Source organism: Dendrobates tinctorius, unplaced genomic scaffold (genome assembly GCF_039654945.1).
Source record: "Dendrobates tinctorius isolate UK_male_01 unplaced genomic scaffold, ASM3965494v1 ptg000107l, whole genome shotgun sequence".
NCBI classification, from domain to species: domain Eukaryota; kingdom Metazoa; phylum Chordata; class Amphibia; order Anura; family Dendrobatidae; genus Dendrobates; species Dendrobates tinctorius.
In genome coordinates this window covers 20,476,273-20,503,084 of record NW_027361775.1, presented here as the reverse complement: position 1 = coordinate 20,503,084, position 26,812 = coordinate 20,476,273, and the positions used below count along the sequence as shown (strand labels likewise).

At 43.4% G+C, this 26,812-nt stretch overlaps 1 protein-coding gene across 1 annotated transcript in view; it reads left to right on the top strand.

Moving 5' to 3' along the window:
* Nucleotides 1-26,812, top strand: part of THPO (thrombopoietin) — a 140,117-nt gene that overhangs the window by 9,937 nt on the left and 103,368 nt on the right. The window contains exon 2 of the mRNA XM_073589438.1: nucleotides 2,982-3,099. Coding sequence (XP_073445539.1) covers nucleotides 2,982-3,099 — 118 coding nt within the window. The remainder of the gene's footprint in view (nucleotides 1-2,981; nucleotides 3,100-26,812) is intronic.

Here is a 26,812-nt window from a genome sequence, read left to right as displayed (position 1 = left end):
ACAAGTAATGGTCAACAACTGACACAGATGGAGGTTGTCATTAAAGTGGGAAAGGTGGAGCTCAAAGCTCAAGGTCTCTTGGTGGACAGAGGAGAGTGTCAACCTATCGTAACATTGGGCACAAATGTGATTGAAAATTGTTTAAGTGAGGTCATCACCATTTTGCAAGACATAGCTGAGTCGGCCCCATACAAAGAACAGCATGCACTCAATAAATAAATCAAGGCCCTTGTGCAGCAACAGCAGGTGGAGTTAAATGGTGGAGAGATTGGTAGCGTAAGGGTGAGTAATCCCAACTACATTATGCTTCCCCCCAGGAGTGAGACTCTCATCTGCTGTAGAGCAGCCATAGGCATCAGAGGACGGGACTACCAAGCTCTCCTTGAACCAGTCTATTCAGATAGCAAACCTACTGTGCTGACGGCCAGGGGAATTGTTGATGTTAAAATGGGCAGGGTCCCGCTACGTGTTCTGAAATGTGGGGAGGAGGAAGCTCTCTTGCCCCATTATGCAATGTAGCCAAACTATTCACAGTCAGCGACAACATTATTCAGGCTGTAGAACCCTTGGATCCGTCCGAAGTGACGGATGGCAATGGCTCTTCGGTTCAGATGGAGGAATGGTTCCAAAAAATACATGTTGGCACCGACTCCATTCCTGTACATCAGAAAAATGGAGTGCAGCGGGTGGTACAAGAATACGAGAGGGTTTTCAGTAAGCATTCCTTGGATTTTGGGCAGGTAAAAGGGTTTCAACATAACATCCCCACCGGAGATCACCCACCTATCAAAGAAAGGTATCGTTCCTTACCTCCAGCTCTTTATCATTGCACAAAAGGTATGCTAAAAGAAATGAAACAAGCAGGAGTAATCAGGGATAGCTACAGTCCTTGGGCAGCTCCCCTGGTGTTAGTCAAAAAGAAAGATGGCACCATGCGCATGTGTGTATATTACAGACAACTTAACAAAATTACTCACAAAGATGCATACCCCTTACCGCGCATAGAGGAGTCTCTAGCAGCATTAAAATATGCTAGGTACTTCTCCACTCTGGACTTAACCAGGGGGTACTGGCAGTTTCCTGTTGCTGAGGCAAAGAAAAAACTGTGTTTACTACCCCTATGGGGCTATGTGAGTTTAATTACATGCTGCTCGGATTGAGCAGTGCCCCTGGGACCTTTTAAAGAATTATGGAATGTTGCCTGGGACATATGAACTTTGAGACCGTGCTATTGTACTTGGATAATGTGATTGTATATTCCAGGACCTATGAGGAACATCTGCAACACCTGGCTGAGGTCTTGGAGGTGTTGCCAACTTCGGCTTAAAGGTAAAACCATCCAAATGTCATCTCCTAAAGCCCAAAGTACAGTATTTAGGCCATGTCATGAGTGCAGAAGGAGTAGCACCCGACCCAGACAAAGTGACTGTCATCAGAAAATGGCAGGTACCCACCAACATCCAAGAGGTCAGACAATTCCTAGGCCTAGTGGGATACTACAGCCACTTTATCAAAGACTATATTATATTGGCAGCCCCCCCTTCAAGCAAGATCTCCTAGTTGGCCAACCCAAAAAGGTCAGAGGCAAGAGTCCCTTGATAGAGTGGAATGCTAGGTTGGATGAGTCATTCAACAGCCTTAAGCAAGCACTTACTGGAGAAGAGATCTAAGCTTATCCAGACTATGATCAGCCGTTTATCCTGCACACCGATGCCAGCAATGTTGGGTTTGGAGCTGTCCTGTCTCAAGAGCAGCAGGGTAAGGAGAAAGTCATTGCTTATACCAGTTGGAAGCTTCATGCTACTGAGAGGAACTCTACTAACTATAGCTCCTTTAAGTTAGAATTCTTGGCTATCGTTTGGGCAGTAACCGAGAGGATCAAGCACTATTTGGCCTCATCTAAATTTACCATCTATATGGACAACAATCCATTAACCCATCTGGAGACCACCAGGCTCGGCGCCTTGGAACAATGATGGATGGTTCGGTTGTCCAATTATGAGTTCGTCATTAAATACTGAACTGGCACTAAAAACACCAATGCTGATGCTTTGTCCCGTATGCCAAATGCTCCTGATCCAGCACAAGATCTAGAAGACCTGGAAGAAATAGAGATGCCAGCATTCCACCGCCACGGTGCCACCCAAGACTCTAATCACGTGACAGGGATAAGTCTTGCCGTTCACGAAGTTTTCCTTAATCCACTACCCCACAATGGTTGGGCAGAGATGCAGAGCAGTGACCCAGCTATATGTGTGGTCAAAGAACTCCTTGGTGAAGCAGATTCGTCTCCAGCTCCTGATGCGCCTTGCAGAAGTCCAACAGTTGTGGAAAGAGAGAATGATGCTGTTCCTTTTTGAAGGCAAGTTGATCTGAAGAGATTTTAACCCACGTTCGCATGAACTGGTATGGCAGATCATGGTCCCCAGAAAAGATGTGCCCATGGTCTTGGAAGCTTACCACAATCAAGCAGGACACTTTGGTTGGAAAAAGCTAGAAGTAGTCATCCACGACCGCTTCTTCTGGACAGGTGTGAGACGGTCCATTGAACAGTGGTGTAGGGAATGCGGCCCATGTAATCTCAGAAGAAAGAATTCTGCCAATCAAAGGGCCCCCTTGCAGCCTATCATCACTTAACAGCCTCTGGAATTGGTGGCCTTAGACCACGTGCAACCATCCTCAAGCTGATCAGGGTATACCTATGCCTTAACAATAGTGCATCACTATTCCCGTTTCCTAGTGGTCGTTCCGGTGAAAGACCAAACAGCAAGAACAGCTGAAAAGGCATTACAAGAGTATTTCTGCAGACCCCATGGCTACCCAGATCAAGTGCTGACAGACAGCAGTCCAGCCTTCGAAGCAGAGGTCTTCCAAGAATTTTGCTCCCTCTGTGGATGTAAAAAGTTCAGAACTACACCATACCATCACAAGGCAATGGTCTTTGTGAAAAACTGAATCATCTGGTGATTAATTTATTTCAGATTCTACCACTAGAAGAAAGGAACCAATGGCCTGAGAAATTTTTGATCGAAATGTACTATCATATCCCAACCAGCTCAACAGGATATGCCCCAGCTTACTTGATGCGTGCACAGCCAGGTAAACTGTCCATCGACCTAGAAATGGGAGTCCTAACTCCTGAAACCATATCCAGCCAAGTGGATACTGATTGGAACTGTTAGGAGTCAGATTTCTGCCATACTATGCAGGAATCTAGACCCTCACACTCTGCAGTCTCCTGCTCATTGTCTACTGCAGAGGATATTGCAGACGAGATTGCCTTGCAGTAACTCTCTCCGGAGGCTAAGTCCTTCTTTCCATCTTCTGAGCATGCTCGTGGAACGAGTCCCCATTGGTGTTCGGATGTCAGGTGCTCAGGTCCTGCTCCTAATCCCATTGGTTCAGCTCAGAGATTTGGAGACTTCCGGAAGGTCCCGTTTGCTATAAAAAGTGTGCATGGCTGTTTAGCCATGCGCTAGTATAGTCATACTTGCTGCTGTGTGTATGTTGATGGATGCATGATCTGGTGAATGACTCATTTGAAACCCCATTCCTATGATATTTCGTCTGTGTGAGGGAATGAGTTATAGCCAGTATTAGCGCCAGCGCGCCATTGCTCCACAAGCACACCTGCTAGCGTCTAACATCGCGCCTGCGTTACTGCGGTGTTATCTTGCGGCAAGTCCCACGCCGCGCTGCTGTAGCAGCTTTAGTGTGCGTTCACAGTTGCAACGCTGTGCTCACGAGTGTTTGCAGTAGGTCTTTGCGGATGTAGTGCCGTCATCTTGAACTTCTCCGGTGACCATTTACCGCTTATGTGTCGCTGAGTCTCTGTGCCTCTAACAGGCTCAGCGCAATTATATTTATTATTTGTATTAGCAGCTCTGTGAGTACAACAGAGATTGCTTTTGTGTACCTGGGTGATATCTAGCCCTGTGCACGCTGCCGCCAGATTGCTCTGCCACCATCTAGCAGCGGTTTTAACACCTACTGCACGGTGGAGCCCGAGTGGCGAACGCACTTTATTTATATTTTTTATTTAGTGCATTCCGCCACTCCTAACAGGAACACAGAAAGACAATTGCAGTATCAAAAAGTTCAGCAATGTGTAGAGGAAAGTCTTGCTCAAGCCAGGCAAAACAGGAAAGAAACTTTAATAGACATGATGTGACAACCCCCTTACCACCAGGTAATCATGTTTTAAAGAAAAAGAGAAGAAACCACAAGTTTGATGACCAATGGGAGGCCCAGCCTTACACTATTCAACCATCTAGTTATGACAACAGCAAAGTGTGTACTATCTCCAAAGACAGCGGAAAAATGTGTACTACCGTGTCCAGAGACAATCTGAAAGTATGTCCAGCACAATTGCGTGAAAGAGTTGAGACTAAGAGTTGTGATACTTGCAAAAGGGGGAGCTACTAGGTACTAACCATGCGGAATGCCCAAACTTTTACATTGGCAAATTTTACTTTTTGTAACTTTTAAAATGTAAAAGATGAAAATATATATTATATAAAGTACTTTTTAGCCTAAAATACAAGGGAAATGTGTTATCTTTAACTTTAGGCCATTTAGAGATCATTTCATCTTCAACTTGCTTAACTGTTTACAATAACAGTGATTTTGACCAGGGGTGCACAAACTTTTACATGCCATCGTAGATAGACTGTACTGTATATATAAAGCATATGGAGTTTTCATCTCTAAATCACTCAGGTTTTGACTTTACTAATTTCAGTGTATGCTATGAGCATGGTTGGCTAGAAAAGGGAGCTCACACACAACAGTCATATCACAAGCAGCTGGTTTCTAAATCTATTCTTTATGCCACAGCAAATATTATTCTACTTAGTTCAGCGTCACACTATCGCATAATACAGCCGAGTGCTATGAGAAAACATCGCATAGCACTCGGCCCAGTGTTAATCTATGGGGCAGCTCACATCACCGTTTATTTTCTCAGGCATATTCAGCGTGCATGTACAATCGCAGCATGCTGAGATTGTCGCCGAGACTCGCCAATGCAAGCCTATGGGTGTGAGAAAAAATCACACAGCACTCGGACCATTCGAGTGCTGTCCGATTTTTACGCACCGGTGCCCTTTGAAAACCCGGCAATTCATGTGCTGCATTCAGTAAAATCACACTGACAGGTTAGAATAGAATAGACAGAATAGCTATATACACATACTGTAGAATACATAGATATATAGATGTATATGATATATGACACACACATATATATGTATTTATATTGCATAAATAGATAGATACAAGAAAAGCCGACAATTCATCTGCCGTGTACTGTAAAATGACTGCAGGAGCAGACAGGATAGAAGAGATGGATTACATACAGTAAACACAAATAGAATTGGTAGATATATAGATGTCAGTGAGTGACAAATACAATTAGTACAGTGTATATGCAGCTTACTGTACGTATATTTATTTAATAAAAGATTATTTTTCTAAAAAAAATGGCATGGGCTCCCACACAATTTTCGTAATTAGCAGAGGGAAAGCCGATGGCTGGGGAGCCAATGTTTATAGCCTGGGAAGGGGGTAATACCCATGGAGCTTCCCAGGCTATTAATATCAGTTCACAGCTGTATACTTAGCCTTTACTGGCTATTAAAATGTGGGACCCTAAAAAATGACAAAGGGTCCCCCTATAATTAATAACCAGCAAAGGCTATGCAGACATCTGCAGACTGATATTAATACCCTAGGAAGGGGCCATGGATACTGACCCCCCAGGCTAAAGATATCATCTCTCAGCCACCCCTGAAAAGGCGCATCTCTAAGATGTGCCAATTCTGGCACTTAGCCTGGCTCTTCCCACTTGCCCTTTAGCGGTGGCAAGTGGGGTGATAGTTGGGGGGTTGGTGTCACCTTTGTATTGTCAGGTGACATCAAGCCCCGAGGTTAGTAATGGAGAGGCATCAATAAGTTGCCTATATTACTAACCCGATAGTTACATTGTAAGAAAATACAGATACCCAGAAAAAAGCCCTTTAATTGAAAGAAAGACATAGACTCCTTTAATAATCGCTGAAAATATGTTAAATTGTTGGTTATGGTAGCTAAAGTAAAATTTTCAATGTCACCCTGAAATTGACATTTTCAGAATGCTACAGTAAATTTTTTTACCACTTTAAATTTTTATTATTTTGGCATTTTACCAATGTGTTGTAACATTGATGTGAAAAGCAACTTTTTTTTTAATTTCAGCATTTCTATTGATTTTACATATTGTGTAGTATAAACTATTACAACTCTTTATAAACTATTTTTTATCAAAAATGAAAATTTATGCACCTTACACAAACATATAAAACATTTACACCCAATTAACAACATAGTGCAACCCTTCCCCTCTCCCTCCAGTGTAATCTATAAGTAGTTCCCGGACAAAAGAGTAAAATTGGTTTACAGTTAAACAACTATCTATTGTAGTGCTTTTAGGTAAACAATGTTTCTGTTTTTACCTTCAGGTGCATATATGAAAAGATTTTGGGGGTTACCCACTCTAGAGCAAGTAACGTACAACTGTCCATGTGAAAAACACGGGCTCTCCAAATTAATGTCGGCTTTAAGTGATTAACCTTGTGCTTTGTTTATAGTCATAGCAAATGCAAGTCGTATTCGGAACTGCAGACGCTTAAAATTGAAGGGCATGTCGCTTGGTACCAAAGGAATATGTGGAATGAAAACATTTGCTCTCTTAAGGTACTGTCACACTTAGCGGGGCTTATTCACCTGCTCCCCCCGCTCCCTGTCTTGCTCTACGCATTTCTTCTTGTGTAGAGCAAGACAGGGAGGGGGGGAGCAGGTGAATAAGCCCCGCCCATCGGACCAGACTGTGGCAGTTTACATACATCTGAACCGATATAAAAAAGGAATTTATGCATGAAAGGTGCTGCGGGGTCAGGGGGAAGCAAAAGTACTAAGAGAATCCTTATGTGACACACAATTGAATGATATCATTATATGATATCTCAAAAAAGGGGTGACAGGTTCCCTTTAAGAACAGGTAATGTCTGGCAGAAGTCACCTGCAAAAATTACAACAATTCCCCCCATTAAACGATCAGTTCCCCGCAGATCTTACAAGGTGCGATCAAGGGCTTCGAACGCTTTCTTGTGCGCCATGGTACATTCATCCCAAAACAATTACTTTGAAAGTTTGTAATACCTTAGTTTCCCAGACCCCTTAGTGATATTACAGACTGGAGTTTCTGACAGCGCTAGATTAAAGGGCAATCCTAGTGCTGAATGAGCCGTGCGCCCTCCATCTAAAAGAATTGCCGCAATCCCAGATGATGCAACAGCCAAGGCAATGTCATTGTTTGAGTGAATTTCTGCAAGCAGCAAATTAATTAAAAATGTTTTACCATTACCTTTTGATTCATCTAGGAAAAATAGTCCCCCATTTCCACTGGAAATCTGAGCCGTAATTGCCATATAGGCCGATCTTTGGTCATCAACCAAAAGAGGCTTATTTAATATGACAGATTCTTTACATTTTTCCAAATCATAGCTTTTTTTTTGTAGAATATCTCTGTTCATAATATCAAAGTCTTGTCGATTTGGTGCTGGTAAACCTAATTCTATTAGAGTTTTACTATTGATAGATATGCACCTTTCTTCTAACATGAAAGAAACACACAGACACTGGGTATAGTATATAGCAATATAATATGATACACCAATCAGTCATTAATAATAATAATAATAATGATAAAATATACCACCAGTGTTCAGTGAAATTAGTGATTGCACACTAGTTAAGATAGATTACACCAACCAACCAACCAATCAAAAGACCTATTAACCATAGAAAACCAGACAGGGTGTACTTATTAAATATTATTTTTATTTATATTATACAAGTGGGTATATAAAACCAATTAAAAACAAAAAAGTGCACGTATAGGAACAATTTAACAAAATTGTAAAATAAATAGGACCCATTTACATATCAAATATGCATACCTCATATATTATAAAGTGACCATTTTCCAAAAGGATCATAAAAAAGTGCAAATGCATAAAAATAATTATAATACCATAACAAAAAATGAATCACAATCATAAAAAGTGCAATGTGATGGGGGTCGGTGATGACGTCATTTCCGGCCCGGCGGCCGGAAATGCTATTTAAATGCCCGCTGTCAGCTGGATTTAACTAGTTAATAGGCGTGGGTGGACGGCGATTCCGCTCGCCTATTGCGGGCACATGTCAGCTGTTCATAACAGCTGACATGTCCCAGCTTTGAAGCGGGCTCAGCGCCGGAGCCCTCATCAAAGTAGGGGAGATTCTGATGAGGGGTTAAGAATAGAGAAAAAAAACTCATGCGTTTTTTTGCGCAAAAAAACGCAAGTGTGAAACCAGCCTTAGCTTTTGGTGCTTGTGTTGTGTGTGTCTAGAGTGGTCTGGTGTTTGTGTGGTGTGTTGTGTCATTTGTGTGGTGTTGCGCTTGTGGGTTGGTGTATGTGTGATGCTTGTATGGTGTTTGTGAAATGTTTGTGTGTTGTGTGTGGTGGTGCAGCCCCTTTAGCAGCGACTCTTTGTCTGTTGTTTTCCCCTCAGCACTTTTACTTTCACCTTCACATGTCTCCATTATATGTATAGGGCCTAACTTCGGGGCCCCAATATCATGACGGGGGACGCTAGAGAGATTTATCGTGCGCAGTATTCTGCTCCTGTGGGTGGAGAGTGGTCATACCAAATGTAGAACTGTGGATTTGTATAGAGCGGGCTACTACAGATTTTGCTTTTTACCTAAGGGTCTCACACATTTCAGTCACTGAATCTGAGTATAAATTCTGTAAGTGCAGTACAATGGTAGTGAAAGGGGTTTTAACAAATCCCATCCACTCCCAAAGTAAAAAATCCACAGCAGAATATTGTTTGCTACAGATTTTTTAATTCACAGCATGCTGTATCTGATGCATTAATGCATAGAAAAGTTGCAACTGAAGGCTGGGCAAAAAGTGTGAGAATTTTGGCATTTTCACACCCAAATCTCCAATAAAGTGGGTGAACCTGGGGTGGGATGGGGGCACTGTAACACCCACTCATCAAAGTCAGCATTCTTTACTCCTCAAGTCTTACTCCAGTCCAAGACATAAGATTTGTGGCGAGGTGCACATGAAGGCACATGCCACTTTGCCTGATTAATGAAAAGGAATGTACCTTGTTCTCCACCACATCCACTGATCAAGTCCGGCCTTAATCTTCAGCTGGAGCAGTGTAACTAGGCAAGCTGCTTGGTTTTGGCTTTGATACTCTTCATGGATAAACGCCAAATACAAACACTTGTGTAGCAACTCAATTCTCCCCTCGTCTGGCTAAAAGGGATTGTTTGGCCTTAAGCTATAAGCCTGCAGTCTCTCTATGTGACTGCAGGCTTCTCAATCCTCATAAAGCGCACTGTGAGGATTCTCCAGTCCCAGATGTGAGAGGTCATGTGACAGCAAGCATGCGATTTGCATTCTTCCGGCCACATTCCATGCTCAATCCACTTGCATTGTGGGGATGCGCCCATTTAGTCGGCATATGACTTCATGTTTACAAATCATATACTTGCAGTCACTGCCACCGGAGAATCCTCACAGTGTGCAATGCACGTGATGTGAGGATTCAAAAGTGTGCAGTCACATAGAGAGCTTAGGATGAGACAATGATTAGTAAGGAGGGAGTCTCTCTCTCCACCTGCTTTGATCTCCTTACACAGGAAGCTGCTTGCTCCAGATGTTGTCTAAAGTATAGCACACTACAATTTCTCAGCCTCTACTGTAGTAGTGGGGGCTTCTGGTGCAGTCTGTGTCTCACAACAGCAAGAGGGTCAATTTACACTTTACAAGCTCACGCCTAATTCCTCAAGCACTGCTAAATACTCCCCTTCTTATAGGCAGAATCAACAGATAGTGGTCGCACCTTACATACTGGCAATCAATAAAACAGCTGGTACTTTTTATTTTCAATATTTTGTTATAATAAAGTCCAGCCTGTAGTGTAAGTTCTTATTTTATATATATATATATATATATATATATATATATATATATATATATATATATATATATACTAGCTATGAACCTGTTCTACACCTGGGTGGCGGGCATTTTTATTGGTATATGGTCTCCCATCCTGGTATGTGCTGCACCCCTCATCCCTATCCCGGTATGTAAGGTACCCTCACCCCCCAATCCTAGTATGCATGGTACCCCCTTATCATATACTGGTATTCATGATTCCTTCACCCCCCAATCCTGGTATGCATGGCACCCCCTCATCCCTATCGTGGTATGCATGGTACCCCCCTCATCCCTATCGTGGTATGCATGGTGCCCTCACCCCCCAATCCTGGAATGCATGGTCTCCTCAACCCCTATCCTGGTATGCATGGTCCTCTCACCCCCTATCCTGGTATGCATGGTCCTTTCACCCCCCAATCCTTGTAAGCATGGTCCCCTCACCCCCCTATCCTGGTATGCATGGTCCCCTCACCCACCTATCCTGGTATGCATAGTCCCCTCACCCCCCCTATCCTGGTGCATGGTCCTCTGACCCCCCTATCCTGGTATGCATGGTCCTATCACCCCCTTATCCTGGTATGCATGGTCCTCTCACCCCCCAATCCTGGTATGTATGGTCCCCTCACCCCCCTATCTTGGAATACATGGCCCCCTCACCCCCCTACCCTGGTATGCATGGTCCTCTGACCCCCCTATCCTGGTATGCATGGTCCTATCACCCCCTTATCCTGGTATGCATGGTCCTCTCACCCCCTAATCCTGGTATGCATGGTCCTCTCACCCTCCTATCCTGGTATGCATGGCCCTCTCACCGCCCTATTCTGGTATGCATGGTCCCCTCACCCAACTATCCTGGTATGCACGGTCCCCTCACCCCCCTATCCTGATATGCATGGTCCTCTCATCCCCCAATTCTGGTATGCAATGTCCCCTCACCCCCCCAATCTGGTATGCATGTTCCCGTCACCCCCTATCCTGGTATGCATGGTCCCGTCACCCCCCTATCCTGGTATGCATGGTCCCCTCACCCCCCTATCCTGGTGCATGGTCCTCTCACCCCCCAATCCTGGTATGCATGGTCCTCTCACCCCCCAATCATGGTATGCATGTCCTCTCACCCCTTATCCTGGTATGCATGGTCCCCTCACCCCCCAATCCTGGTATGCATGGTCCTCTCACCCCCTATCCTTGTTTTCATGGCCCTCTCACCCCCCTATCCCGGTATGCATGGTCCCCTCAACCCCTATCCTGGTATGCATGGTCCTCTCACCCCCTATCCTGGTATGCATAGTCCCCTCACCCCCCTATCCTGGTGCATGGTCCTCTGACCCCCCTATCCTAGTATGCATGGTCCTATCACCCCCTTATCCTGGTATGCATGGTCCTCTCACCCCCCAATCCTGGTATGTATGGTCCCCTCACCCCCCTATCCTGGTATGCATGGTCCTCTCACCACCCAATCCTGGAATGCATGTTCCCCTCACCCCCCTACCCTGGTATGCATGGTCCTCTGACCCCCCTATCCTGGTATGCATGGTCCTATCACCCCCTTATCCTGGTATGCATGGTCCTCTCACCCCCCAATCTTTGTATGCATGGTCCTCTCACCCCCCAATCCTGGAATGCATGATCCCGTCACCCCCTTATCCTGGTATGCATGGTCTTCTCACGCCCCAATCCTGGTATGCATGGTCCTCTCACCCTCCAATCCTGGTATGCATAGTCCTCTCACCCCCCCATCCTGGTATGCATGGTCCTCTCGCCCCCAATCCTGGTATGCATGGTCCTCTCACCCCCCCTTTCCTGATATACATGGTCCCCTCACCCCCCAATCCTGGTATGCATTGTCCCCTCACCCCCCCTTTCCTGATATACATGGTCTACTCACCCCCCTATCCTGGTATGCATGGTACCCCCTCATCCCTATCCTGGTATGAATGGTCCCCTCACCCCCCTATCCTGGTATGCATGGTCCCCTCACCCCCCTTTCCTGGTATGCATGGTCCCCTCACCCCGCTTTCGTGGTATGCATGGTCCCCTCACCCACCAATCCTGGTATGAATGGTCCCCCTCACCCCTATTAAACTGCACACATTAAAAAAAAACATTTATACTCACCTTTCTTCCCTGTGTCCAGCGCTGTCCTGTTTTGGGCGTGTTGTGGTGCTGGACTCGGCGCCTGCGCAGTCCTCACTTTCCGCCTCCATGTTCTTGAAGACACATTCCACAGTCACCATGTTCTTTCTTGCTATTGCAGTGCTGGAACACAGGAGATAAGCAACACAGTGCATCGCCTGAAACCCAATCTGGTCTGGCGGTTCTGCTTTCCGTAACTGCTGGTTTCCTGTGCTCCGCCACTCCGGTAGCAGGAAGGTACATGGCAACTGTGGAGTTCTCAGCATGTTTATATAAGAAAAATCTCATCTCACAAGGACATACTGAGCCAAGGTACAGCTATGATTTTCTTTATGGGCGTTTGATTTTTCGTTATGACGTGACAATGTCTTTATTGGCCAGTGTCATAGATTAGAAATAACAAACACCCACGGAGTTCTGTGGTATACGCCCAGTTCGTTGAAGGGAAAATTTGCATTTTGGATGGTCTTAATTATGATGGGGGAGGGGAAAGGAGCAAAACTTTGCAACAAAGGGGTACAAAACAAAAACTATTTCAGAATAAATGACACAGCAGTGATAATTTTACGAGTTACTCAGTTTAGATTACAAAATCCAGTGAAGGACCCTCTTTAAGCAACAAACTATTGTTTTGGTTGAAATTGTTCATTTTCATTAACTAAAATCTACAGACTATGGTCACCTTTGGATAGGAAATTCAGAGGTAACAGGTTCCCTCTAAATATTTGAGTGACATTAGATTTGGTTACATTCAAATGTTGTAATACTAAATTAAGTAGCGGTGACAACTCCAATTTATACAGCATTCACTAATGTCAAGGAACAAAAATTCTCCAAATCTATATCTACGACTGTCGCTAAAAGCTGTGTAGCTGTGTACAACAAATGCATATTCGGTGACAGAACAGGTCTTCGTGGCAGCCTGTTCCACTCATTGATCACCCTCACTGTCAATTTTTTTTTTAATATCCAATCTGTATCTTCTCCCTTTCAGCTTCATTCCATTGCTTCTCCTGTTTCCATGTGCAAATGAGAATAAGATCCATCTACACTGTTATATCCCTTCAGATATTTGTAGACATCTATTAAGTCTCCTCATAGCCTTCTTTTTGGAAGCTAAACATTCCTAGATCCTTTAAACGTTTCTCGTAGGACATACTTTGAGGTCTGTTTACCACCTTGGTAGCTCTTCTCTGAACTTGCTCCAGTTTTTCATTTTTTTTTTTTTTAAATTTGGTGCCCAAAACTGGACACAGTGTTCCAGATGAGGCCTGACCAAGGAGGAGTAGATGGGGATAATTACTTCATATGAAGTAATTACTTCTCTAAAAACATCCTAGAACTGTGTTTGTCTTTTTTGCTGCTGCATCACTGTTATGAATGGGTCACCGAGGAGAAAAAAAGCAACACACGCTAAGTCTCAGAAAACCAGAGAGGTTGGTAGCTATGCAGATTGCAGATCCCTGATCTTAACACACAACTAGCAGCAGTCGTGGAGCGTGCCTACGATGGTCCTGGACGCCTCGTCACAACCCGAGAGCTAAATAAAGCTAAAGTAAGAAAAGAGGAAAACTAGCTCCCCCAGAGCAGACCCCAAAGGAAAGACAGCCCCCCACATGTACTGACGGTGAAGCAAGATGAAAACACAAACAAAGGCAGAAAAATAGGCTGAGCAAACGATGGGGCCAAACTAACTTGAAAGGACTGGAAAGGAAAGATACTGTCTGCAATCTGCCAAAAAACCCTACCCAAAATAATGTCCAACACTTCTGATAACAAAACTAACCCTGAAGTCACTAGACTTCTCTCAGTATATCAGCACTCTGAAATATTCTGAGACAGAGCAAAAAAGAGGCCAATCTAATAAAGGACAAAAAGGCAAATTGGCAAATACAGATAAATAAGAGTGGAAGTTCAGCACAGCCCAGTCGGGTTGGCTGACCACAAAAAAACTGAGTTGACCAACAAGAGCAAGTGTGAACATTAGCAAAAACAAACTTAACTTGAGAAGACTGGAGCAGAGCTAAAGTCCAAGACCTGAGAAGCAGACTGAATCACCAGCAACTGGATAGGGCGTCGGCTGTCTTATATCCAGTCTGATACTCCAGAGATCCAATCATTATCCTCCTCGTCAGGTGGCAGACCATTACCAATTAAACCAACCTCACTACCTCCTGTCACCACCAGAGGGAGAACGGAAGGAGAACTCCCAGCTGGTGGAGCAGAAAATGAGCTCATTACACATCACACTATTGACTCATGTGCAGTCTATGATCTATTAGTATACCCAAATCTTTTTTTTCAAACGTGCTGTTGCTTAGTTCTGTTACTCCCATTCTTTAAATGTAGTTTTCTTTTTCTTGTCCAGATGTAGAATCTTGCATTTCTCCTTGTTAAATAACATTCTATTAGTCACTGCCAATTGTTGCAGCTTATTTAGATCCTTCTGAATCCTTTCTTTGTCTTCTCTAGTGTTAGCTATCCCTCCTAGCTTTGTATCGTCTTCAAATTTGATTAGTTTACCTTCAGATCGCTAATCTGGGTCATTTATAAAAATATTGAACAACACTGGGGCCAGGACAGAATCTTGTGGTACTCCACTTAAAACACTTTTCCAATTAGATGTGCAAACATTTATTACCACTAGAGTTGAGCGATACCGTCCGATACTTCAAAGTATCGTATCGGATGGTATCGGCCGATCTTTAAAAAAAGTATCGGTATCGCCGATTCCGATACCGGAAGTCCCATTCAAGTCTATGGGACTTCCGGTATCGGAATAAGAAAAACCCTTTCCTGCCCTTGTACAGCCTCTCTGGGGTCTGTACGGGCCTTTCGGGGGGCTGTGCCGGCCTGCCAGGGGGTCTGTGCAGGCTCCGGTGGTCTGTGCCGGCCTGCCGGGGGGCTGTGCAGGCTCCGGTGGGCTGTGCCGGCCTGCCGGGGGGCTGTGCCGGCCTGCCGGGGGGCTGTGCAGGCTCCGGGGGGCTGTGCCGGCCTGCCGGGGGGCTGTGCCGGCCTGCCGGGGGGCTGTGCAGGCTCCGGGGGGCTGTGCCGGCCTGCCGGGGGGCTGTGCCGGCCTGCCGGTGGTCTGTGCAGGCTTCGGGGGTCTGTGCAGGCATCGTCCGATGGGACTACAAGTCCCATCGGGCGATGCCTGCTACCATGACAGTGATTGACACATTAGCCAATGATGGGACAGTAGTAGTCCCATCATCCGGCTAATGTGTTAAATGTAAAAAAAAAAAAAAAAAAAATTACATGCTACATACATACAACATGCATACTACATACATGCTACATTCATACTACATACTACATACATGCTACATTCATACTACATAAATACTACATGCAACATACATACTACATATATACTACATACATACTACATATATACTACATGCATGCTACATACATACTACATGCTACATACTACATACATACTACATGCATGCTACATACATACTACATGCTACATACATACTACATATATACTACATGCATGCTACATACATACTGCATGCTACATACATACTACATATATACTACATGCATGCTACATACATACTACATGCTACATACATACCACATATATACTACATGCATGCTACATACATACTACATGCTACATACATACCACATACATACTACATGCATGCTACATGCTACATACATACTACATATATACTACATGCATGCTACATACATACTACATATATACTACATGCATGCTACATACATACTGCATGCTACATGCATGCTACATACATACTACATACATACTACATACATACCACATATATACTACATACATACAATACATTCATACAATACATACATAGACATACAGTACATATAACATAGAGTAACATACTTACCAATACTTGTCACATTGTTCCCCGAAGCCATTGTCGTCTACGGAATAAATATTAACATAACAAACCACAAAAATACTCACCCACGATCCGAAGCAGTCCACGAGTGTGTCCCACGACGATCTTGGGTAGAGAACTGCAGCATCAGATGATGCTGCCGTTCTCTACGGGCTGCAGGAATCCAATGACGGAAGGTAGGTATCCTTCCGCACTGTATTCCTCCGCCACTTAAAAAAAAAAAAGTCCCTAGTCGCAATGGCATAAAGTGAGACTAGGGACTTTTTTTTTTTTAAGTGGCGGAGGAATACAGTGCGGAAGGATACCTACCTTCCGTCATTGGATTCCTGCAGCCCGTAGAGAACGGCAGCATCATCTGATGCTGCAGTTCTCTACCCAAGATCGTCGTGGGACACACTCGTGGACTGCTTCGGATCGTGGGTGAGTATTTTTGTGGTTTGTTATGTTAATATTTATTCCGTAGACGACAATGGCTTCGGGGAACAATGTGACAAGTATTGGTAAGTATGTTACTCTATGTTATATGTACTGTATGTCTATGTATGTATTGTATGAATGTATTGTCTGTATGTAGTATATATGTGGTATGTATGTAGTATGTATGTAGTATGTATGTAGCATGCATGTAGCATGCAGTATGTATGTAGCATGCATGTAGTATATATGTAGTATGTATGTAGCATGCATGTAGTATATATGTAGTATGTATGTAGCATGTATGTATGTGGTATGTATGTAGCATGTAGTATGTATGTAGCATGCATGTAGTATATATGTAGTATGTATGTATGTATGTAGCATGTAGTATGTATGTAGCATGCATGTAGTATGTAGCATGCATGTAGTATATATGTAGTATGTATGTAGCATGCATGTAGTATATATGTAGTATGTATGTAGCATGTATGTATGTGGTATGTATGTAGCATGTAGTATGTATGTAGCATGCATGTAGTATATATGTAGTATGTATGTATGTATGTATGTAGCATGTAGTATGTATGTAGCATGCATGTAGTATGTATGTAGCATGCATGTAGTATGTATGTAGCATGCATGTAGTATATATGTAGTATGTATGTAGTATGTATGTGGTATGTATGTAGCATGTAGTATGTATGTAGCATGCATGTAGTATGTATGTAGCATGCATGTAGTATGTATGTAGCATGCATGTAGTATGCATGTAGCATGCATGTAGCATGTATGTAGTATGTATGTAGTATGTATGTAGTATGTAGCATGTATGTAGTATGTATGTGGTATGTATGTAGCATGTAGTATGTATGTAGCATGCATGTAGTATATATGTAGTATGTAGTATGTATGTGGTATGTATGTAGCATGCAGTATGTATGTAGCATGTATGTAGTATGTATGTAGTATATATGTAGTATGTATGTAGCATGTAGTATGTATGTAGCATGCATGTAGTATGTATGTAGTATGTATGTAGCATGCAGTATGTATGTAGCATGTATGTAGTATGTATGTAGCATGTAGTATGTATGTAGCATGCATGTAGTATGTATGTAGTATTTTTTTTTTTTTAACATTTAACACATTAGCCGGATGATGGGACTACTACTGTCCCATCATTGGCTAATGTGTCAATCACTGTCATGGTAGCAGGCATCGCCCGATGGGACTTGTAGTCCCATCGGACGATGCCTGCACAGACCCCCGAAGCCTGCACAGACCACCGGCAGGCCGGCACAGCCCCCCGGCAGGCCGGCACAGCCCCCCGGAGCCTGCACAGACCACCGGCAGGCCGGCACAGCCCCCCGGCAGGCCGGCACAGCCCCCCGGAGCCTGCACAGACCCCCGGCAGGCCGGCACAGACCCCCGGCAGGCCGGCACAGACCCCCACAGGGTGCACAGACCACCGGCAGGCCGGCACAGCCCCCCGGCAGGCCGGTACAGACCCCGGGCAGTCCACACAGCCCCCCCGGCAGGCCGGCACAGCCCCCCGGCAGGCCGGCAGAGACCCCCGGAAGGCCCGAAATGACGGCGCATCATGATGCGCACACACCGCGCATCATGATGACGTCAGTCTGTCAATCAACTTTGAACTTCCGATTCCGATGCCGAATTCCGATATTGAAAAAATATCGGAAGTCGGTATCGGAATTCCGATACAGCAAGTATCGGCCGATACCCGATACTTGCGGTATCGGAATGCTCAACACTAATTACCACTCTTTGAGTACAATCTCTGAGCCAGTTATGAATTCACCTAACTGTAGCCTTCTCAATCCCATACTTGGTCATTTTTTCAATAAGGATAGTATGAGATACTATATCTAATGCTTTTTTGAAGTCAAGATATACTATAGCTCTGGCAAAAATTAAGACACCACCACATCAAAACCCTGTCATGGGCAGTCCATTCTCCAGACCTGAACCCCATTGAACCCCATTGTCAGAAGTTTGTAGACTAAAAGAACAATTTACATTTTACTCACAAATATGCCTACAAAGAGAAAAATCAGACAAACTGAATATTTGAAAGTGGTCTCGTAATTTTTGGCAGAGCAGTCTATCTACCGCACTTAACTGATCCACCTAGTCAGTAATTCCATCACAGAACGAAATTAGATTCGTCTGGCATGACTTGTTTGCTATAAACCCATGCTGGCTCTGGTTAGTTACTGTATTTTTATCCAAGCACTTACATACATGCTGTTTAATAATTTGTTCAAATATCTTTCCCACTATATACGTAAGGCTCATTGGCCTGTCATATTCTGGCTCCATCTTCTTTCGCTTTTTTTATAAATTCTTTATTTTTAATAATAATAATAATAATAATAATCTTTATTTTTATATAGCGCTAACATATTCTGCAGCGCTTTACAGTTTGCACACATTATCATCACTGTCCCCAATGGGGCTCACAATCTAAATTCCCTATCAGTATGTCTTTTGGAATGTATTTTTGGAAAATTACAGACATGTCAAAGTTGCAATCATAGGACATAACAGTTTATGGTTGACTGACATGTAGGACAAAGTGTGGGAAGGGATGAGGGAGGGGGGAATTGGGTATGGAAAAGTAGGAAATTATTTTGTTTTTTTGAAGATAGGGACAACATTAGCCCTTTTCCAATCTTCTGGGACTTTTGCTTTCAAGGATTTTTCAAAGATTCTGGCTAGTAGTTCTGCAATTTCCTCTGCTAACTCTTTCAGTACTCTAGGATGTAATTAATCTGGACCAGGAGATTTAAATTCATTTAAATTATCTAAGTGTTCCCTCACCATCTCTGTTTATGGTAGTGTAGATTCTTTTATTCCTTTGATAGCACCGTGAAGATCAGTTGATGTTACAAATGCTTTCTTAGAGAACACAGATGCAAAATAAGAATTTAAAAGTTTGGCCTTCTCAACATCATTTTTGGCCACTTCACCATTTTCATCTTGTAAAAATCCTATAGCATCTTTTACTTTTCTTTTGCTTTTGACATACCTCCAAAATTCCTTTTTACTGCTGTTAATCTCCCTTGCAAGTCTTACGTCACTATTGGCTTTACCTCTTCTAACTTTTGCCCTGCATTGCCTGCAAACAGCATTATATTCTTCTTTAGGCATGCCCACCTTCTTTCCATTTAATATACATTTCTTTTTTCCTTTTAAATAAGAGATTAAATTCTGTGTCCATCTATCCTGGTCTCTTTAAATGCTTCCAATTCTTCCTTCTTTTCAGGATTGTTACCTATTGTGTGGTGAGAATTTCATTTAGCAAAATCTCTCATCCTCCTTGCACATTTCTGTCCTTTAGAAAATCCAGCCATTGGACCTTTCCTACTCTCTTTCTGAGTTCATTAAAATCTGCATTTCTGAAGTCCAACCTGAAAGTCTGAGTCCTTGCTGGTCTTCTTCCTCTTGTAATCCAAAATTTGCCTCCTAAATTCTCAGCCACCTCTACTTCCTCAACCATTTCCTTTCTGTTGGTAAGAATTAGGTCCAAGGTCACAGATCCTCTTGTTCTTTCTTCTACCTTTTGAAAAATAAAATTGTCAGTAAGAGAAGATAAAAATTTTCTGGACCCAGTACTCTAGATGGACACATTTGTATAACCATACAAAAAGTTTGCCCTTAGAAGTAAAAATGCCATAGAAAATATATTCAAAATCTAAGGTTGTTGTCACACAATATTATGGCAAATGTCATTATTATGGAAAGGCAATGGTGTTCCTGTAGGTTACTGTTATTAGTGTATTCATGCAGGTGTGCAGAAATAAAGTTGGGAGTCTAGCCATGGCCTTAATGTTGCCCCTACATATTCAAGAATTCAGGGGGCAAGAATTTAGTTTGTTCCCCCCAATTTGCACACTTAGTCACGTGTTGGTGAGGTGCTCTTCCTAATTCTCTCAATGTTCAGTGAAAAACTGAGAGAAGCAGGAACAAAAGCTCGTTGTAATGGGGCCCTAAGTATGAAAATCGCATATGAGGACGTGGCCATGTGATGTCTGCTGGAACGAGCAAGCAGAGCTGAATCCTGACAGTGAGTTTATTATACTCTTTTAGGATTGCTACAGGGCTTTCATTTGATAATTAAAGGGCTTGTCTAGGTTTTAGATTAACCCCTTCACTACCAAGGGTGGTTTGCACGTTAACTCCCGGGCCAATTTTTACAATTCTGACCACTGTCCCTTTATGAGGTAATAACTCTGGAACGCTTCCATGGATCCCGGTGATTCTGACATTGTTTTCTCGCGACATATTGTACTTCATGTTAGTGGTAAAATTTAATTCATATAACTTGCGTTTATTTGTGAAAAAAACAGAAATTTGGTGAAAATTTTGAAATTTTTGCAATTTTCCAACTTTGAATTTTTATGCCCTTAAATCAGAGAAATATGGCATACAAAAAACTTAATAAGTAACATTTCCCATATGTTTACTTTACATCAGCACAATTTTGGAACCAAAATTTTTTTTTGTTAGGAAGTTATAAGGGTTAAAAGTTGACCAGCGATTTCTCATTTTTGCAACACCATTTTATTTTTACGGACCACATCACATTTTAAGTCACTTTGAAGGGTCTATATGATAGAAAATACACAAAAGTGACACGATTCTAAAAACTGCACCCCTTAAGGTGCTCAAAACCACATTCAAGGAGTTTATTAACCCTTCAGGTGCTTCACAGGAATTTTTTGAATATTTAAAAAAAAATGAACATGTCACGGTCACACGTGACCCTGGATACACCGCCTCCAGTTGGGCGAATTTAAATAATAGGACGTGCAGCAGGATACACCGCCTCCAACTGGTGAATTTAGATATTACACGTATATATAAAGTAGTCTGGAAACCCCGCCTCCAGTAAGGCGAATTTAAATAATAAAGGGGAAACCTGGGTAACATTAACAATGGTGGGCCCTGCAATAGGGAATAGGGAAGTGGAGATCTCCTGAACTCCCTTGAGCCAGTGTCCCTGCACTCCTAAAGTTCCCTATGCCGGTTCCGTACTGGGCGATGCACAGGAACCTAAAAACCCGAGCTCGCCCTGAACCTAAACCCTCACTAGGGAATTGGTCGGTGCGGAAACTAATCCCACCACTGCACTAAACACACATGAGGGAAAATGACAATACTGGGGAAACACCACTTAGCTTTGCTCTGTTGCGTATGCTCCTAGCAACAGAGCCCACCACCTGTGTGCATCTTCTCCTCCACCCGGATCCATCACCATAACTGGATCCTTCACCATAGTGCAGCCTTGGAGCAGAGTCCACCACCAATTGCAGAAGTCCAGTAACAGAGTCCCAAAGATGAGTTCAGCTCCTGCCCAAAAAGTCAAGCATGCTTGAGTCCAGCTCTCAGCAACCAAGTCCCGCATGCTGAGTGCAACTCTCTCCATAGTCGCCACTCCACCAAGCCATGCAAGCACTTCCTGCCGACACCATAAACTGTGACTCCACCATGCCATGCCAGCCCTTCCAGCAGACCACATAGCTGCCACTCGTCCCCTCTGGCTGGGCTGCGCAGGACACATGTTCAGCTCCTTCCTTCACCCAGGCTTCCTTGTGAATGACTAACACACAATATCACCAACCGTGATTGAAACCTGGCTCCCTTTTATAGAGCCTAACACCTGATTTGTAATTAAGTGCACATTAAACCAAAGAAACTAAAGTGCACTACCGCTCACCACCACCGGGGCAACTTAGAATGAACGACACCATGTGTAATAATTCTAATGGCCACCGGGGGCAATCAACCCACTTTGGCACCAAGCCAAAGGGAAAAAAGTTCACTTTGTGCATTTAAACTGTCAGATCCACCTTGGATCATGACAGAACATTTAACTTTTTTTCACAAAAAAAATACTTCAGGTTCAATTTTTTTTATTTTACCAAGGGTAACAGGAGAAATTGGACTGCAAAAATTATTGTGCAATTTGTCCTGAGTACGCTGATACCTGATATGTGGGAGGAACCACTGTTTCGGCGCATGGCAGAGCTCAGAAGGGAAGGCGCGTCGCTTGACTTTTACAATGCAAAATTGGCTGGAATTCAGATCGGACGCCATGTCACGTTTGGAGAGCCCCTGATGTACCTAAACAGTGGAAACCCCCCACAAGTGACCCCATTTTGGAAACTAGATCCCCCAAGGAACTTATCTAGATATGTGGTGAGAACTTTGAACCCACAAGGGCTTCACAGAAGTTTATAACGTACAGCGGTACAATTAAAAAAATCATATTTTTTCCACAAAATGATCTTTTCACCCCCAATTTTTATTTTCCCAAGGATAACAGGACCCTAAAAGTTATTGTGCAATTTGTCCTGAGTATTCTGATACCCCATGTGTAAATTACTATTTGGGCGCATGGCAGAGCTCGGAAGGGAAGCAGCGCCATTTGACTTTTTTGGCTGGAATTGAGATCGGACACCATGTCGCGTTTGGAAAGCCCCTGATGTACCAAAACAGTGGAATCCCCCCACAAATGACACCATTTTGGAAACTAGACCCCCCAAGGAACTTATCTAGATGTGTGGTGAGAACTTTGAACCCCAAAGTGCTTCACAGAAGTTTATAACGCCCAGGCGTGAAAATAAAAAAATCATATTTTTTTTCCACAAAAATGATATTTTTGCCCCCAATTTTTTATTTTCCTAAGGGCAACAGGAGAAATAGAACCCCAAAAGTTGTTTTGCAAATTGTCCTGAGTAGGCTGATACCCCATATGAGGGGGTAAAATACTGTTTAGGCGCATGGCAGAGCTTGGAAGGGAAGGAGCACCATTTGACTTTTTCAACTCAGAATTGGCTGGAATTGAGATCAGACGCCATGTTGCATTTGGAGAGCACCTGATGTGCTCAAATAGTGGAAACCCCCAATTCTAACTCCAACCCTAACCCCAACACACCCCTAACCCTAACCCTAGCCCTAGCCCTAATGGGAAAATGGAAATAAATACATTTTTTAAATTTTATTATTTTTCCCTAACTAAGGGGGTGATAATGGGGGGTTTGATTTACTATTTATGGCGGTATTTATATTTGGCAGCTGTCACACGCTAAAAGACGCTTTTTATTGTAAAAATAGTTTTTGCATCACCACATATTGAGAGCTATAATTTTTCCATATTTTGACCCACCGAGTCATGTGAGGTCTTATTTTTTGTGGGACGAGTTGACATTTTTATTGGTACCATGTTCAGGCATGTGACATTTTTTGATCGCTTTTTATTTCATTTTTTGGGACGCAGAATTTACAAAAACCAGCGTTTCATGAATTTCTTTTGGGTGGTGCGTTTACGCCGTTCCGCGTACGATAAAATTGATAAAGCAGTTTTCTTCTTCGGGTCAGTACGGTTACAGCGATACCTCATTTATGTCGTTTTTTTATGTTTTGGCGCTTTTATGCAATGAAAACAATTTTATATAAAAATAATTATTTTTGCATCACTTTCTTCTGTGAGCTATAACTTTTTTATTTTTTCGCTGATGATGCTGTATGATGGCTCGTTTTTTGTGGGACAAGATGACGTTTTCAGCGGTACCATGGATATTTATAAGCGTCTTTTTGATCACGCGTTATTGCATTTTTTGTTCGGCGGTATGATAATAAATCATTATTTTTTGCTTCGTTTTTTATTTTTTAAGGGGTTCGCTTAAGGGGTTAACTAATGGGACAGTTTTATAGGGTTTGTCGTTACAGATGCGGCGATACCAAATATGTGTACTTTTATTGTTTTTTTTTTTATTTCCAAAAAATGAATTTATTGGGAAATATTTTTTTTTTTTAATTTATTTAGCGATTTTTTTAAAATTATTTTTACACTTTTTTTTTTTACTTTATTACAATGTCCCAGGGGGGACATAACTGTCACATCACAGATCGCTGTGACAGATCAGCGATCTGTCACAGGCACTGCTGCAGGCTTTCTCATGCCTGCGCTCTGCGGGCAGTGAAGAAGCCAGCTTCCTGCAGCCCCCCGCTGGTCCCCGCCGCCATATTGGATCCGGGGACCTGCAGGAAAGGAGCCCCATGCAGCAGCGCTGCACATTGTGCTGCCGTGGGGAGCTCAGGGAAGCACGGAGGGAGCCCCCTCCCTGCCGATGCTTCCCTTTAACCCCCGGTACAACGCGATCGTGTTTGATCGCGGTGTACAAGAGGTTAACGTGTCGGGGGCGGTCCGTGACCGCCCCTGACACATTGTGCCGGGTGTCAGCTATGATAATTAGCTGACACCCGGCCGCGATAAGCGGCGCTCACCACTCACCACGTGGGCGCCGCTTATAGCTATGACGTAATATTCCGTCCATGGTAATTAGGGCCCAGGGCACATGGACGGAATATTACGTCCAATGAAGGAAAGAGGTTAAAGTCTACAGTCACACTTGGCTGCAATCTTGTAAATTCTCACAGCACATGCAGTGTACATTTTTAGGATTATCCCTTGGTATTGGGAAGAGTGGACGGTCATGTCAGCAAAAGTATGTGATTTGTATACTTCTGGCCATGTTCCGACTAGATGTGTCCGGCCTCGCTCAATTAATTTTCATTGAGTGAGGCCATGCATGTCTAGTCAGCTTGTGACTGCATGCATGCAAATCGCAGACACCAGAGATTCCTGACAGTGTGCAGTGCGCACTGTGAAAATTCACAAATCTGCAGTCACATACAATGACTACAGACTCATCACAAACTTGGGCAACTCCTTTAATGCTCCTAACATTAAAAAATGATAATTAGTCAATATCACAAAACAACACTTACATTCAGGTACCTGTTAAATGACACTGTCTCTGGTTGTCCTGAGTCGTTCTTTCCTTTCTTCAGCTTGTACAGATGCTATGATGACTTTTCACAGCCACAGCCCTTTACTTCAGATTGCCATCTTAATAAAAATAATAATCTTTATTTATATAGCGCCAACATATTTCGCAGCACTTTACAGTTTCAGACACAACAGCCATAAGTAACAACATTAACAATAATACAATAATTAAAGCAAAATAAAATGACCCTGCTCATGGGAGTTTACAATCTACAATGAGGTGGGGGAGATACAAAGTACAGGTGTGTATTTAAAATGATGGTCCAGCCATCTTGAGGGCGTGGGGGATAGATAGAGATAGTTATTGGGCTACACACACACACTTACCTAAAAAATTACTTTGATTGGGGAACGTGATAGGCTGCTCTGAACAAATATGTTTTGAGGGAGCGCCTAAAACTGTGCAAGTTGTGACTGGTCCTAATTTATTGGGGTAGAGCATTCCAGAGGATTGGCGCAACGCAGGAGAAGTCTTGAGTCTGGAGTGGGATGTACAGATTAGTGCAGAGGTTAGTCAAAAGTCGTTCGCAGAGCACAACGATTGGCTAGGCCAATATACAGAAATGAGGGAGGAGATATAAGGGGGTGCCACACTGTGAAGAGATTTGTGGGTGAGAACAAGTACTTTGAATTGGATCCTATAATGAATGGTCAGCCAGTGTAACGACTGGCAAAGAGCGGACGCGTCCGAGTACCGATTAGCCTGATGGACGACCCTGGCTGCTGCATTAAGGATTAAAGATGGACTGGAGAGGGGAAAGTCGAGTGATGGGGGGCCAAATAATAGAGTGTTACAGCAGTCCAGGCGGGAGTGGATCAGGGCGACAGTGAGGGTTTTTGTTGTTTCCATGGTGAGAAAAGGGTGGATTCTAGAGAAGTTCTTTAGCTGTAAGCAGCAAGAGCAGGCAAGAGATTGTATATGGGAGGTGAAGGAGAGATTGGTGTCAAACATAACACCCAGACAAAGTGCCTGCTGCTGGGGTTTTATTATGATGCCACCCACAGAGAGGGAAATGTCAGATTTAAGGAGGTTAGTAGACGGCGGGAGCAGAAGAAGTTCAGTTTTGGAAAGGTTAAGTTTCAGATAGAGCGCGGACATGATGTTATAGACTGCGGACAGAGTCACTAGCGCTCTGTAGGAAAACGGGGTAAGGTCAGGGGATGACGTGTATAGTTGTGTGTCATCAGCATAAAGATGGTATTGAAAGCCAAATCTGCTGATGGTCTGTCCAATTGGGGCTGTGTAGAAAGAGAAGAGAAGGGGGCCAAGGACTGAGCCCTGATGTACCCCAACAGTGAGAGGAAGAGGAGATGAAGTGGAGCCAGCAAACAAAACACTGAAGGAGCGGTCAGAAAAGATAGGAAGAGAACCAGGAGAGAGCAGTGTCCTTATTGTCTAGTGACTGGAGCCTAGAGAGTAGGAGATGGTGGTCAACAGTATC